Genomic DNA, 14,926 nt, shown 5'->3' with positions numbered 1-14,926 from the left:
TCCCAACATAAATGACTCATCCTTTTAGAGGTCAACAAAACAAAAACAAAGGGAAGCAAAGACGTTCGTCAAGCACGCATTTACATAGAAAAACAAATGGATGGTTGCAAAAGCATTCGGTGTGAACAGCCCCTTACAGTTAGTGGAGGTCTTTGGCCATTGCATCTTGCTCTCTGATAAGCGTTTCTCAGATTAAGCAATGAGTTGTTTAAAGGCTTTGTCAGGAAAGATGTTCAACTTGGAAATGTGTGTCTTGAGATCCTCGCGTTCGGTTCCAGTCTGTTGTGTTCCGTCTGTTTGAACAGTCCCTGGCCTGGGCTCATAGTCTGAGCCACTTCACCAAATACCACTGCTATCTGTGAATATTGCTACTCTACATACAACTGTACTGAATAAAAAAACAATGTGGTATTTCACTGTTATTATGAAGCTTGAGTCTGGAGGAGTAGTAGGAATCAGTGCAAGTGCAACACCATGCGAACTGGATTACTTTTACTACGTCTGTCTGTACTTTTTGGAGCTTAAACGTGCTGATCATTATCCACTTGCATTTTATGGACCTACAGAGCTGAGAATTTCTTCTAAAAATCTTCATTTGTGTTCTACAGAAGATAGAAAGTCATACACATCTGGGGTGGCATGAGGGTGAGTAAATGATGAGAGAATTTTCATTTTTGGGTGTACTAACCCTTTAACTTCACATTGACCCTCTTCGCAGCATGATAAACAAATTCAAATTATGACAATATTACAGACTACAGCGAGCAATGGACTTGTCTGTGATTTTTAAAATGCTCAACCGCTGCACAAACATGCATTAAATGAAAAATTAAATAAAACATTTTGATGCACAATGAGTAGACCTACATGGACTCTTCATGATTAGTTAATAGTGGCAGCTGTAACTGTAAACTCGATTTTTTACTGGCAGCCCTAATCTGAACAATTAAACAAAAATCAACACAGCCACTGAATAAAAACAAGGCGGATCAACGCAGTACGATATTAAAAAAATACAAAAATAAATAAGGAACACATTTGCTGTGTAAAGTTGTCGTTGTATGCATTTTTTTGCACAAGTTTTAAATATGCTCTGTCAAGTTTTAAACTGATGCTTTATGCATTAACCCATGCAATGGGATTTGATTGCAAAGTGTGATGTACCTAACCCGCCTGCGTGGGCATCAATGAGTGAAGCTCCCACAGCTGTGCCTTGTTTCAGGCCTAAATCTGCAGCCGCCTCCAGGGTGAGACCACCTCCAACCGGACTTCCTGGACAACATGTTAGCTTTCCTTTAAACCCAAGAAATAAAACAGTAAAAAAAAAAAAAAAAACAACAGCACAATGCAACTGAAGAGCATACTGAATATCTTAAGCTCTCTTCTCCCACCTATTTTGGAATAACTGTTCTCAAGCAGGTCCTCTAGACCAATAGCTGTCCAGAAAGTGTCGTCCCACCCATCTGATGGTGAATATGTCCACTTACATACTAGAGTACATAAAGACCTATATCAGGAGATCAAGGTGAGGTGGTGCATTATTACAGATCAAAATTGAAGAATACTTCAATACCAGACTATAAAACAAGATTACAGGAATTACATGGGTGAATCTCATGAAACCTGTCAAAAACATGTCCGGGTTCCATTTCAATCAAAAGAAATAAAATATGATATTTTGCAAAAAGAAAATGAAGCCTGTTTTAGGACCTTTGAGTTTGATGTGACATTATTTTCTTGACAAGTTGAGCACAAATTCTCCTTACTCAGAGTTTCCCCTATATGCATTTTGCTGCGGCGCTGCGCCACTGCTGAATTATTAGTGCCGCTGTTGGGATTTCATGTGGTTCATTTAATATTCATGACGCAACATAACGCTTGCCAGCCCCAGTCAGCTGTGCACTTTGTACATTGTGAAAGAGACCCAACCACATACACACACAAATATACGCACTTACAGTGACGTCACCACATAACAGCATGTGTAAACTCGCTTCATTTCAAGTGGCCCGCAAGCTCATTTCTGAAACTTAGGATGGCAGGAGATTGCAACATTTTTCCTGAACAATCAGTTAGCGCTTTCCTCATGAATATAAATGAGCATTTCCCTGTCATCTGTATGTTTTGGAGTGCATTTTTCTCACTTCAGAAGCGGAAAGAAACAGTGCTACACGGATCAATTATCAGCGGGGGCGGGTTTACGATTTCTGAGGTCCCAAGCAACCGACCAACCCGAGGCCCTATTTCGAAAATGTTCCTTAAAAAATAGCATAAAATTGATTTTCAATCATAATTTTAAATTCATCCTATCAGCCGTTGTAGCCAAGTACAATCAAAATGTTTAATTAAATTAAATTCTAGTTCAAGTTTTCCAGTTTTTTCGACAATACAGTGATAAATAAGCAATATTTTTACAAAGCTACATATATATATATATATATATATATATATATATATATATATATATATATATATATATATATATATATTTTTTTTTTTTTTTTTTTTTTTTTTTTTTATGAACAGGGTAAGCAAAACCTACTACTTCACTCACTAACATTTTGGAATTCAGTTGTTATTTATTGTTGTCCAATTTTTCATTATAAAACAGTATGATACATTATTATTATTACTTTGAGGATTTGTTATATATTTGTCTTATTTACTTTCACCTGGAGATTATATTCTAATGCTGCCGTGTGTTGCTCATCATGTTGCAAAAGGCTGTATTTTATGTAAGCATCGTAGGCAACATTCATAACAGTATTTTAACAGTAAACATACAAGGCATGGCAGCCCCTCAGCACACTAGAGCAAAAAACATTGCCATTTATCAAGCGCTGAAACTTTGCTTGGTGCAGAATAATCTGGAATAACGTTAAACATTGTAACAGTCACCTCTTTGCAACATTAACTTGTTCAAAACGTTAAATCTTTGTGGCACCTGCACTAAAGAAAATCTAGACACAGTGCAACAAATGAAATAGAACGCAGGTGTCTCAACGTGCGTTTTTGAGACCTGAAGTGTCTAAAAATGTGCTGGTCCTGCGTGAGACACTGAAGAAACAGCGAGACGCGGTGCAGCAGTCAAGGACGTTTGTCCAGCGCATAGGAAAGCAATGGAATAACAGAGCAGACGCACGCAAAAACATGTTCAGTGTGAACGGCTCCTAACTCATGGGCGAAACAAGTCTGGAAGTCCTGTATATTTTTTCATAAAATTACAAACCCAAAGACAAAGTCCTACTTGAAAAAATGACCCAAACCCGGCGGACCTCTAACGTAAACCGCTCTAAGAGTGCTGACAACAACGTGTTCGCACGTGTACCCAGAACATCAAATCACCCCCTCAAGCAGTTTTTGCTGAGCTTTCCTACCAGGGCGAGGGCCCATCTGACATCAGGGGCCCACGCAATTGCGTGGTTTGCGTGGTGGTTAAAACCGCTACTGATTATCAACACGGCTTAATCACGGATAAAGCAGCACGAGGTCAGAGCAGGTGCGGTAACAACAGACTATTTTAAATGCGCCTGTGAACCACTGAGATGTGTGGCGGGGATTGCGAAACCCGTTTGAATAAGGCACAGAATTGTCTGTTGCAAAACTCTTATGTCTCTGTGATTAAACAAGTTTAAAACAAACAGCCCCCACATTCAAAATGGCACTGACAAAGAAAACATAAATTTGAAGGCTTTTTAATTCTTGGATCACAAATAAGCCCTGATGTGGCTCAGGCTGAAATTGAGTTTGACACCCCTGTTTTAATCTATTCTTCGACCAACACGTGTTAATGCGGGTCCGGTGTTGTAGGTTTGTGGACGCGTGCACAACAGCACCGCTGCTGATAAAAATCCTACGGGAAACACTGTTACTGTAAAGTGTCTGGAGGTTTTACTTTTTTCCCTGTAAATCTCATTATTCTCAAAGGTATTTCTCATTAGATTCTCATTACGGTAATACAATTAAAGAACTGCAATGGCCAGGGCAGCTTAGCGAGTATTGATGCTGACTACTATCCCTGGAGTCGTGAGTTCGAATCCAGGGTGTGCTGAGTGACTCCAGCCAGGTCTCCTAAGCAACCAAATATGGTGAAGTTCCTAGACCTCTTCCCGAGTCTGCTCGACATAACAGGCCATAAGCTGGAAATCGAGCGAGCTCACAGAGTTCCGGCTCGCAGATACGCTGAAGGAGGCAGACCCCGATCAATTCTGGCCAAATTTCTGAGATCATCTGATAAAGATCTCGTGGTACACGAGGCGAGGAGTAAAGGAAGGCTTTCTTGGAAAAACCACAGCATTTTCTTGTTCTCAGTCTTTGCGAATCCGACAAGAGAGAAACGTGATCGATTCAAGGAATGCAAGAAACTCTTACATCAACGGAAGATCGCTTTCCGGCCAAACTGAGAATAGATACTAAGGATGGCCGCAAAATATTTACATGCCAACAGCAAGCATTGTCCTTCATAGAGACAATGGGGTGAGTAAACCATTTGGTGTTTCTTACGTGGCCCCCAAGTGAGCTTGACTCGCTGAGCATACACTTGACTGTCTAAGGAAGCTGGGTGCCATTATGTTTCTTTTTGTGTTGGTTCCGCCTAGTGGCTGGAGTCTGTGTTGTGTAGTAACACTCCTTCAAGAAACATTTACATCGACGGACGATCGCTTTTGTACTGATGTTTCCGGACAAATTGAGAATAGATACTAAGCATGGACGCAAAATATTTACATGCCCACAACAAGCGAAGTCTTACATAAAATCAATGGACTGAGGAAGTCATGGTGTGTTTCTCATGTTGCCTCCACATAAGCTTGTCTCGCTGGAGTTTGTTTTATGGAATAACACTCCTTCGGGACAGTTGTGGATGAATTTGCTCGTTTTTTGTGCTTATGCCTCCTATTGGCTGGAGTTTATTTTGTGGAGTATTTATTGCAGGACATTGGAAGAATTAAGTCATCTGCTGAGCTCATGAACAGCCACCTCACGGAACATTTGTTTGACTGTCTGAGGAAACTGAACGTCTTTTTTATTTTTTTGTGCTGGTTCTGCTAGCGGCTGGAGTTTGTTTTGTGGAAAAACACACTTTCGTTACAGTTTTGTGAATTAATCTACACGTTCTTTGTGTTTATTCTGCCTATTGGCTGGAGTTTGTTTTATAGATTATCTTTTGTTGTGTAATTCTGTCTCACAAAATTTTTATAGAAACACTGGAGTTGAGCAATCCGACAGTAAAGCTGCCGTGGGGACTCTCGTAGGCGTACATGGACTGTTTGAGTTTAGAGGGATGGATGCCAGTTGGCGCTGTCATGCGCGGGGTTAATGCGCACGTTTTTCTTTTTCTGTTTGTTTGGTTCGGGGGGGGGAAGTTTGGGGTTTGATTGTTGCACTAATGGGGAAAGTGGTCTTTATAATTTTATTTTTGACACACAATCTATTTTTTCTAACATGTCAAAATGTCAAATGTTAATATGAGTGGATTATCTCTCTCCACATGGAATGTGAATGGGTTGGGACCCCCCATAAAAAGAAGGAAGGTTATTTCTTTTCTTAAACGTAAGAAATGTGATATAGTGTTTCTTCAAGAAACGCATCTTACCCTGCAGGAAGCTGAAAAATTTGGGAAGATATGGGGTGGACATGTTTAGTGCTAGCTCAAGTAAGAGCATGGGAGTCATTACACTCATAAGTAAACATCTACAATTCGAATGTCTCAAACAGATTAAAGATAAATTAGGAAGAGTCATTATTGTTTTAGAATAAATTCAGGGGCAAAGGTTGATTCTGGCTAATATTTATGCACCTAACATTGATGATCAGGGCTTTTTTATAGATCTTGAAGGGATGTTGCAAGCTGCTGGCACCCCTCATGATATAATATTGGGAGGAGACTTTAATCTTTTGATGTCCTTGATCATAGTGAAGCAAAAGTGGATGTGTAAATATCTTGGTCTTACAGATATTTGGAGACTTTTGAACCCATCTGGTAGGGACTATAAATTTTTTTCATCAGTCCATAAGATCTATTCTAGAATAGATTTTTTAAATATATATATCTAAGTCCCTCATTTCATCTGTTGTGGATTGCTCAATTGGAAACATTTTAGTCTCAGATCATGCCCTGGTGAGTTTAGAGGTGTTGCCACATACGGAGAAAAATAAATCATATAGTTGGCGCTTTAATGGATCCCTTTTACAAAATCTTGAATGACAACAGATGTTAAAGGCTGAAATGTATGTTTATATGGAGACTAACTGGTCCTCAGTATCCTCAGCGGGCGTGGCTTGGGAGGCACTTAAGGCGGTTCTTAAGGGTCGGATCATACAGTCTCGTTCATCAAAAGGTCCAAAGCATGAGAACTCGTGGAGTTGGAAGGGAATATTAAAAGAGCCGAGGCAGAGCTGAAACGCCGAATGTAGTCTGATGGCCTCAGAGAATTGACCCGATTGAAATACAGATATAATACTATTTTGTTGTGAAAGGTGGAATTTTGGATATTCAGGGCAAGACAAGTCAGTCGGGGGGCAAAGCAGGGAAGCTTTTGGCTAGATATATAAAGCAGAGAGAGTCTTTTTCTACCATTTCCTCAGTGAAATCTGCTGGTGGTGACATATTTACCTCAGCCATTGATATTAATAATACATTTAAAGGATTCTATCTTGATCTTTATAGTTCCACATCTTCGTCTACTGGTGAAGATATTAGAAACTTTGAACCATTAGAACTCCCTAAACTGGCGACTGAGCAAAAAAATTCTCTTGATTTTGAGATAACCTTGGAGGAGATTGATGAGGTAATTAAGGCCCTGCCTACAGGCAAGTCTCCGGGCCAGATGGCTTTTTTTAGATCTTATGCTACAGAATTGGCTCCACTTTTGCTAGAAGTTTATATGGAATCATTAGGGAATGGAAGGCTTCCGCCAACCATGACAGAAGCCCGGATCAGTTTGATATTTAAAAAGGACAAAGATCCAGGCGAGTGTAAAAGTTGCTGTCCAATTTCCCTGATCCAGCTAAACGTTAAAATATTGTCAAAACTTTACTTACTCGGTTAGCCAGAATTTATGACATCTCTTATACACATAGATCAGGTGGGGTTTATTCGGGGCTGCAGTTCTTCTGATAACATCAATATCATGTGGTCAGTGGTGAATGATCAGACTCCGGTCACTGCCATCTCATTTGATATGGTAGAATGGGATTATCTTTTTAAGATTTTGGAAATATACAGGTTCAGGAATACTTTTATTGGATGGATTGGGTTACTTTATAGACACCCGGTAGCAATGGTACAAACAAATTAATTAATTTCATATTATTTTGATCTGGATAGGGGCACCCGGCAGGGTTGCCCTCTTTCCCCATTATTGTTCTGTCTTGCCCTGGAACCATTAGCAGCCGCGATAAGAAGGGAAGATGATTTTCCAGGGGGTGGAACACAGCGCATTTGTAAGGTCAGACACTGATGTTGGACGAGAAGGCCTGGCTCGCAGTCTTCACTCTAATTCCTCCCAAAGGTGCTCTATCGGGTTGAGGTCAGGACTCTGTGCAGGCCAGTCAAGTTCTTCCACACCAAACTCGCTCATCCATGTCTCTATGGACCTTGCTTTGTGCACTGGTGCGCAGTCATGTTGGAACAGGAAGGGGCCATCCCCAAACTGTTCCCACAAAGTTGGGAGCATGGAATTGTCCAAAATCTCTTGGTATGCTGAAGCATTCAGAGTTCCTTTCACTGGAACTAAGAGGCCAAGCCCAGCTCCTGAAAAACAACCCCACACCATAATCCCCCCTCCACCAAACTTCACAGTTGGCACAATGCAGTCAGACAAGTACCGTTCTCTTGGCAACCGCCAAACCCAGACTCGTCCATCAGATTACCAGATGGAGAAGCGTGATTCGTCACTCCAGAGAACGCGTCTCCACTGCTCTAGAGTCCAGTGGCGGCGTGCTTTACACCACTGCATCCGACGCTTTGCATTGCACTTGATGATGTATGGCTTGGATGCAGCTGCTCGGCCATGGAAACCCATTCCATGAAGCTCTCTAAGCACTGTTCTTGAGCTAATCTGAAGGCCACATGAACTTTGGAGGTCTGTAGCGATTGACTCTGCAGAAAGTTGGAGACCTCTGCGCACTATGCGCCTCAGCATCCGCTGACCCCGCTCTGTCATTTTACGTGGCCTACCACTTCGTGGCTGAGTTATCAGAGCAAAAACCAAGCCATGAGGTCAAAGGAACTGCCTGCAGAGCTCAGATACAGGATTATGTTGAGGCACAGATCTGGGGAAGGCTTCAAAAAATGTTTGGCTGCATTGAAGGTTCCCAAGAGCACAGTGGCCTCCATAATTCTTAAATTGAAGAAGTTTGGAACAACAATGACTCTTCCTAGAGCTGGCCACCGTCCAATCGGTGGAGAAGGACCTCGGTAAGAGAGGTGACAAAGAACCAGATGGTCACTCTGGTTGAGCTCCAGAGATCATGTGTGGAGATGGGAGAAACTTGCAGAAGGACAACCATGACTGCAACACTCCACCGATCTGGGCTTTTTTTTTTTTTTTTTTTTTTAAAGAGTGCAAGAATTTTTATTTATTTTTTTATTTAAATTTTTTTTTTCAATGAATTCCCAACGAAATCCCTCCCCCCCCCCAAAAAAAACAACAACCCTGTGGTCAATATACATACATATATATATATATATATATATATATATATATATATATATATATACACAAACATAAATACATATATATACACATACATACATACATACACACACATAATAATCATACAAACTATAATACACTACTCTCTCCACACCCCACCCGAGAGCCCTCCAAAAACTCCAAATACCTGCCCCATTTCCGAACAAACTTATCCAAGCCACCACATCTTCCAGATGACACCTCCTCATAAGCTGCCACCCTCCCCACCTCCGTGCACCACTCCAGATATGGGGGCGCACCAGCTGACCTCCAACCCCTCAAAATAACCTGCCTGGCGATCATCACACATGTCAGAACCCAGTTCCCTATATGGCCATCCCCCACATCGCCGAGAACACAAAGTCTGGGGCAAAATGAAACCTGAGTGCCCACCACGTCGCACACAAAATTCTGAACCTTCGACCAGAATTTTTGGATCTCGACACACCACCAAAAAACATGGGCCATGTCTCCATCCTCCGATTGGCATCTCTAGCAGGTGGGTGTGTCTTTAAGACCAAGCCTATACAGTCTAGAGGGGGTCCAATAAAATCTATGCAAAATTTTGAATTGTATAAGACGCACCCTTGCATCACTAGATGCAGACTTAACGTTTTTAAGAATCTTAGCCCACACTCCTTCCTCCAATGCCAAGTTGAAATCTTTCTACCATACTCTCTTGAGAGAAGTTAAGGCTCCGTCCCCCATACTCTGAATTAACAGGGAGTAGTACACTGATGCCTCATGACCTTTTCCAAAAGCCGCAATCACCTCTCCCAAAGCATCTGCCTCCTTAGGGGGGTGTGTGCTACTCCCAAAAATAGTGCAAAGCAGGCAGCGCAGTTGTAAATACCTATAAAACTGAGGTCTGGGGATCCCAAAATGTTGGACCAAGTTTTCAAATGATCTCAACACACCACCTTCATATAGGTCACCGAGTGTAGCAACCCCCCTCACAATCCACTCCGGCCAGCAGAAAGGAGACTTGCCAATACATAGTCTTGGGTTCTGCCATATGCTCGAGGCAGCATTTAAATAAGTGTCCAATTTAAACAATCTGGACACTTTAGTCCATACCGAGTGTAAATGCGAAATAACGGGGTGTAACTTAACTTTTCCGATTAGTTTGATAAGAGATGCTTTGTAATGGCGAAATAGGGGCAAGAACTGCCTGTTCAATAACAAACCAGGGAGGGGCTCTCTCAGGTGGAAGTGACCAATGAACCAAATGTCTGAGACTGAATGCATAGTAATAAAACAAATCTTGGGTAGGCCTAACCCTCCTTTGTCTATCGGCCTATGTAACTTATTAAAATGCAATCTGGGACGTTTACCATTCCAAATGAAGGACTTCGCTATGCTATCAAATTCCTTGAAATAAGAGAGGGGGACATGTACAGGGAGAGACTGTAGCAGGTAGTTAAATTTTGGAATACAATTCATTTTAATAACATTAACCTTCCCAATCATCGATAAATGTAATGAAGCCCACCTGCTGACATCGCTCGAAAACCTTTTTATTAAAGGGTCAAAATTAACACTAACTAAATCAGACAAATTTGCTGGGAATAAAATCCCCAAATACTTACTGCCCTGTTTGGGCCACTGGAAGGCGCCCGGCTGAAAAGCTGTTACTGGGCAGTACGTTGTCAAAGCCAAAGCTTTGGATTTAGCCCAATTGACTTTGTCATTGATCCTGAGAACTTGTAAAAGGAATTAATAATTCTGTGGAGGCAAAGCAAAGATCTAGTAGGTTCAGAGACAAATAATAAAATATCATCTGCGTAAAGCAGAAGCTTATGCGGAACACCTCCCACCACCACGCCTGGAAAATCATCCTCCTTTCTTATCGCAGCTGCTAATGGTTCCAGGGCAAGACAGAACAATAATGGGGAAAGAGGGAAACCCTGCCAAGTGCCCTTATTCAAAGTAAAATAATCTGAGATTAATCCATTTGTTTGTACTGCTGCTACAGGGTGTCTATAAAGTAACTTAATCCAACCAATAAATGTACTTCCGAACCCGTACATTTCCAAAATCTTAAAAAGATAATCCCATTCTACCATATCAAACGCCTTTTCGGCATCAAGTGAGATGGCAGCGACCGGAGTCTGATCATTCGCTACTGACCACATGATATTGATGAAACGCCTGATGTTATCAGAAGAGCTGTGGCCCCGAATAAACCCCACCTGATCTATATGTATAAGAGATGTCATAACTTTACTTAATCAGTTAGCCAAAATTTTTACATCTAGCTGGATCAGGGAAATTGGACGGTAACTTTTACACTCGCTTGGATCTTTGTCCTTTTTAAGAATCAGACTGATCCGGGCTTGTGTCATGGTTGGCGGAAGCTTTCCATTCTTTAATGAATCAGTATAAACTTCTAACAAAAGTGGAGCCAGTTCTGTAGCATAGGATCTAAAAAATTCTGCGGCAAAAACATCTGGTCCCGGAGCCTTGCTAGTAGGTAGGGACTTAATTACCTCGTCAAGCTCCTCCAAGGTTATCTCAGAATCAAGAGAGTTTTTTTGCTCAATTGTCAGTTTTGGAAGATCTAATGGTTCCACAAAGTTTCTAATATCTTCATCAGTAGACGAAATGTGGAACTATAGAGATCAAAACAGAACTCTTTAAAGGCATTATTAATATCAGTGGCTGAAGTAAATATTTCACCACCAGCAGATTTCACTGAGGGATGGTAGAAAAAGACTCTCTCTGCTTTATATATCTAGCCAAAAGCTTTCCTGCTTTGTCACCCGACTCAAAGTATGACTGTCTTGCCCTGAATAACCAAAACTCCACTTTCCGCGACAAAATAGTATTATATCTATATTTCAATCGGGTCAATTCTCTGAGGCCATCAGCTGACATATGGCGCTTCAGCTCTGCCTCTGCACTTTTAATATTCTCTTCTAACTCCACGGGTTCTCGTGCTTTGGATTTTTTGATGAATGAGGCATACTGTATGATCCGGCCCCTAAAAACTGCTTTAAGTGCCTCCCAAGCCACGCCCACAGAGGATACTGAGGACCAGTTGGTCTCCATATAAACATTGATTTCAGTCTGTAACATTTGTTGGAAATCAGGATTTTGCAGAAGGGATACATTAAGGCGCCAACTATATGATTTCTTTTTCTCTATATTTGGCATCACCTCTAAACTCACCAGGGCGTGATCTGAGACTAAAATATTTCCAACTGAGCAATCAACAACAAATGAAATTAGGGATTTGGATATTAAAAAAAAAAAATCTATTCTAGAATAAATCTTATGGACTGATGAAAAAAATGTATAGTCCCCACCAGATGGGTTCAAAAGTCTCCAAATATCCGAAAGACCAAGATTTTTACACATCCTGTGAAGCGTCAGTGTTGCTCTAGGGGGCTTACACATTTTTGCTTCACTATGATCAAGGAGCATGTCCACCCAATATCTTCCCAAATTTTCCAGCTTCCTGCGGGGAGAGATGTGTTTCTTGAAGAAACACTATATCATATTTCTTACGTTTAAGAAAAGAAATAACCTTCCTTCTTTTTATGGAGTGCCCCAACCCATTCACATTCCATGTGGAGAGAGATAGTACACTTATATTAACAACTGACATATTGATATAATAGAAAAAATTAATTGTGTGCCAAAAACAAAATTATGAAGACCACATTCCCCATTAGTGAAACAATCAACCCCCGAACACCCCCCCAAACAAAACAAACAGAAAAAAGAAAAACGTGCGCATTAACCCCGCGCACGATAGCGCCAACTGGCGACAATCCCTCTAAACTCAAAAGGTCCATGAACGCTCTCGAGTCCCCACGACAACTTTGCCATCGGATTGCTCAATTTAACTACATAACAGAAAATACTTTGTGAAATAAACCCAGTCAATAGGAAGAATGAACACAAAGAATGTGTAGATTCATTCACAGAACTGTCTCAAAGGTGTGATCTTCCACAAAACAAATTCCAGCTGATATAAAACCATTCAGATTCCTCGGACAGACAAACGAATGTTCCGTGAGCCAGCTGTTATGAGTTCAACGGATGACGTAATCATTCCAATGTCCCGTAAAAAAACTAAAAACAAACTACAGCCAGCAGGAGGAATAAGCACGAAGAACGAACAGATTAATCCACAACTGTTCCAAAGGAGTGTTATTCAATAGAACAAGCTCCAGCCGCTAGGCGGAACAACACAAAACTGACAAGAAACAAAACTGGCATTCCAGTTCCCCGGATGGTTGAATTCACTCGGAGGCCGTTTAAACATATATACCATGACTTACACAATCCGTCAGCTTTATAAAAAACATCCTTTGTGTGAGCATGTAGATATTTTGCGGTCGTCTGTAGTGTCCACTCTCAAACTGGCAGGGAACATCAATGCAAAAGTTTCTTTAAGGAAAAGTGTAATTCACAAAGCTCCGGCCGCTAGGCGGAGCCAACGCAAAAAACCCAAAATGTCGCCCAGCTTCCTCAAGAGTAAGTACAGCGAGTTGACCCACTCACATAAGAAACATCCAACGGTTTACTCAGTCATTGATTCTATAAAAGACATTGCCAGATTTGTACATGTAAATACTTTGCGATCGACCTTCGTTTCTATTCTCAGTTTGGCCGGAAACATCAGAGCAAACGAGATCTTTTTCTGATGTAAGAGTTTCTTACGTTCCTTGAACCGATCGAGTTTCTCTCTTGTCGAGTTCGCAAAGTCCGGGAACAAGAAAATATTATGGTTCTTCCATGAAAGCTTCCCTTTGCTCCTCGCCTGGCGCGACACAAGATCTTTATTGGATGATCTCAGAAATCTGGCCAGAATCGATCGGGGCCTGTCTCCCTCAGCAGATTTGTGAGCTGGGACACTGTGAGCTCGCTCGATTTCCAGCTTGTGGCCTGTTATTTCGAGCAGACTCGGGAAAAGCTCCTCTAGGAATTTCACCATATCTCTGCCCTCCTCATGCTCAGGAATTCCAACAATTCGAACGTTATTCCTGCGGCTTCTATTCTCAAGATATTCAAGCTTTTCAAGGAGATGTTCCAAATCAACTTTGGTCGCGGGCGGATTAGCGGTTATTCCCTTTCCGAAGATTCCAGAAAATCGATTCGTCTCTCAACATCCGACACTCTTGTAAGTAGTTCAGAGAATTTTATTTCCATCGCCGTAATCGATCGACATGTTACAGCAAGATCCACCAAGTCAGCAAGAACCTTCGTCAACATCACGACATGTTGGACAACTGACGCTGGATCTCCTCTCCCGCCGCGCCATCCAAACTGAGTCCCCGGTCTGTAGGCCTGTCAGGGCTTTCATCCTGAACAAGTAAGTGTCTTTTAATGTCTCCAGAGCACGAGGATTTTTACTTTTTTGCCATGTTTTGCATCAAAGAGCAATTGTGTAACTGGGTATATCAAATTCACCAGATTATAACATGAAAATAATTGAAAATTTAGCAAAGTGCGCAGAGCTCGTCGCTCACACGTCTGCTCCTTGCATGGCGTCACGTGACCTCCCTCAGTTTTTTCTTTTTAATAAATTTGCAAAGTTACAAAAAATCAGGTTTTTGCTTTGTCATTATGGTGTATGGGGTGTAGATTGATGTGAATTGATGTGAAACATTTTAGCATAAGGCTGCAACATAACAAAATGTAAAAAAATGAAGGGGTCTGAATACTTTATGACTGCACTGTATGAACTAATTAACTCACATTTTATGTATAAATATGCTAAATACCCCAAAATAAAAAGACATTCATTTGTAAAAAAAATAAATAAAATAAAAAATAATATACTTAAAATGACCTTAATAAAGCCAGTGACTGTAATTTGATTACAATAATTTGAAATGTAATGTATTAAACTACCTTTTAAAATTCGATTACAGTAACTAGTTACTTTGTAATCAGATTACAACTAACACTGACTATGACCATTCTTTTTCACAATACAGAAATGAGAACAGGAGTTTTTTTGCATTGCAGTAATGATCATTTTTAATTTCTTTATGAAAAAACTTTTTTTGTTTTGATTTGAGGTGATTTTGTAGATTCCTTACCTTACTAAGGACCCCGTAGCTTTCCATGACAGAAAGTCCGGAAGGTCAAAGAAATGTGCTGTTTCTTTCCAACAACTTTCCCGCAGATTCTAATCCCAATTAAAATAAAATGAAAAACAAGGAATGGAAATGAAAGAGGTATACTATCAGAACATGCACTATTCCTTAAGACCC

The 14,926-nt window shown here is 40.8% G+C and overlaps 1 protein-coding gene across 5 annotated transcripts in view; it reads right to left on the bottom strand.

Moving 5' to 3' along the window:
* Positions 1-14,926, bottom strand: part of fggy (FGGY carbohydrate kinase domain containing) — a 44,412-nt gene that overhangs the window by 18,270 nt on the left and 11,216 nt on the right. For 3 of the 5 annotated variants that reach the window (XM_051697612.1, XM_051697609.1, XM_051697611.1), the window contains exons 5-7: positions 14,753-14,841; positions 1,392-1,507; positions 1,165-1,293 (exon numbers count right to left, since the gene is read on the bottom strand). In XM_051697612.1, coding sequence (XP_051553572.1) covers positions 1,165-1,293; positions 1,392-1,507; positions 14,753-14,841 — 334 coding nt within the window. Of the gene's footprint in view, positions 1-1,164; positions 1,294-1,391; positions 1,508-14,752; positions 14,842-14,926 lie in introns of those variants that run through there. The other 2 variants (XM_051697610.1, XM_051697613.1) reach the window with 2 other exon arrangements.

Source organism: Myxocyprinus asiaticus, chromosome 5, assembly GCF_019703515.2.
Source record: "Myxocyprinus asiaticus isolate MX2 ecotype Aquarium Trade chromosome 5, UBuf_Myxa_2, whole genome shotgun sequence".
NCBI classification, from domain to species: domain Eukaryota; kingdom Metazoa; phylum Chordata; class Actinopteri; order Cypriniformes; family Catostomidae; genus Myxocyprinus; species Myxocyprinus asiaticus.
Note: the sequence above shows the minus strand (reverse complement) of the source record. Positions and strands in the feature narration are given on the sequence as shown.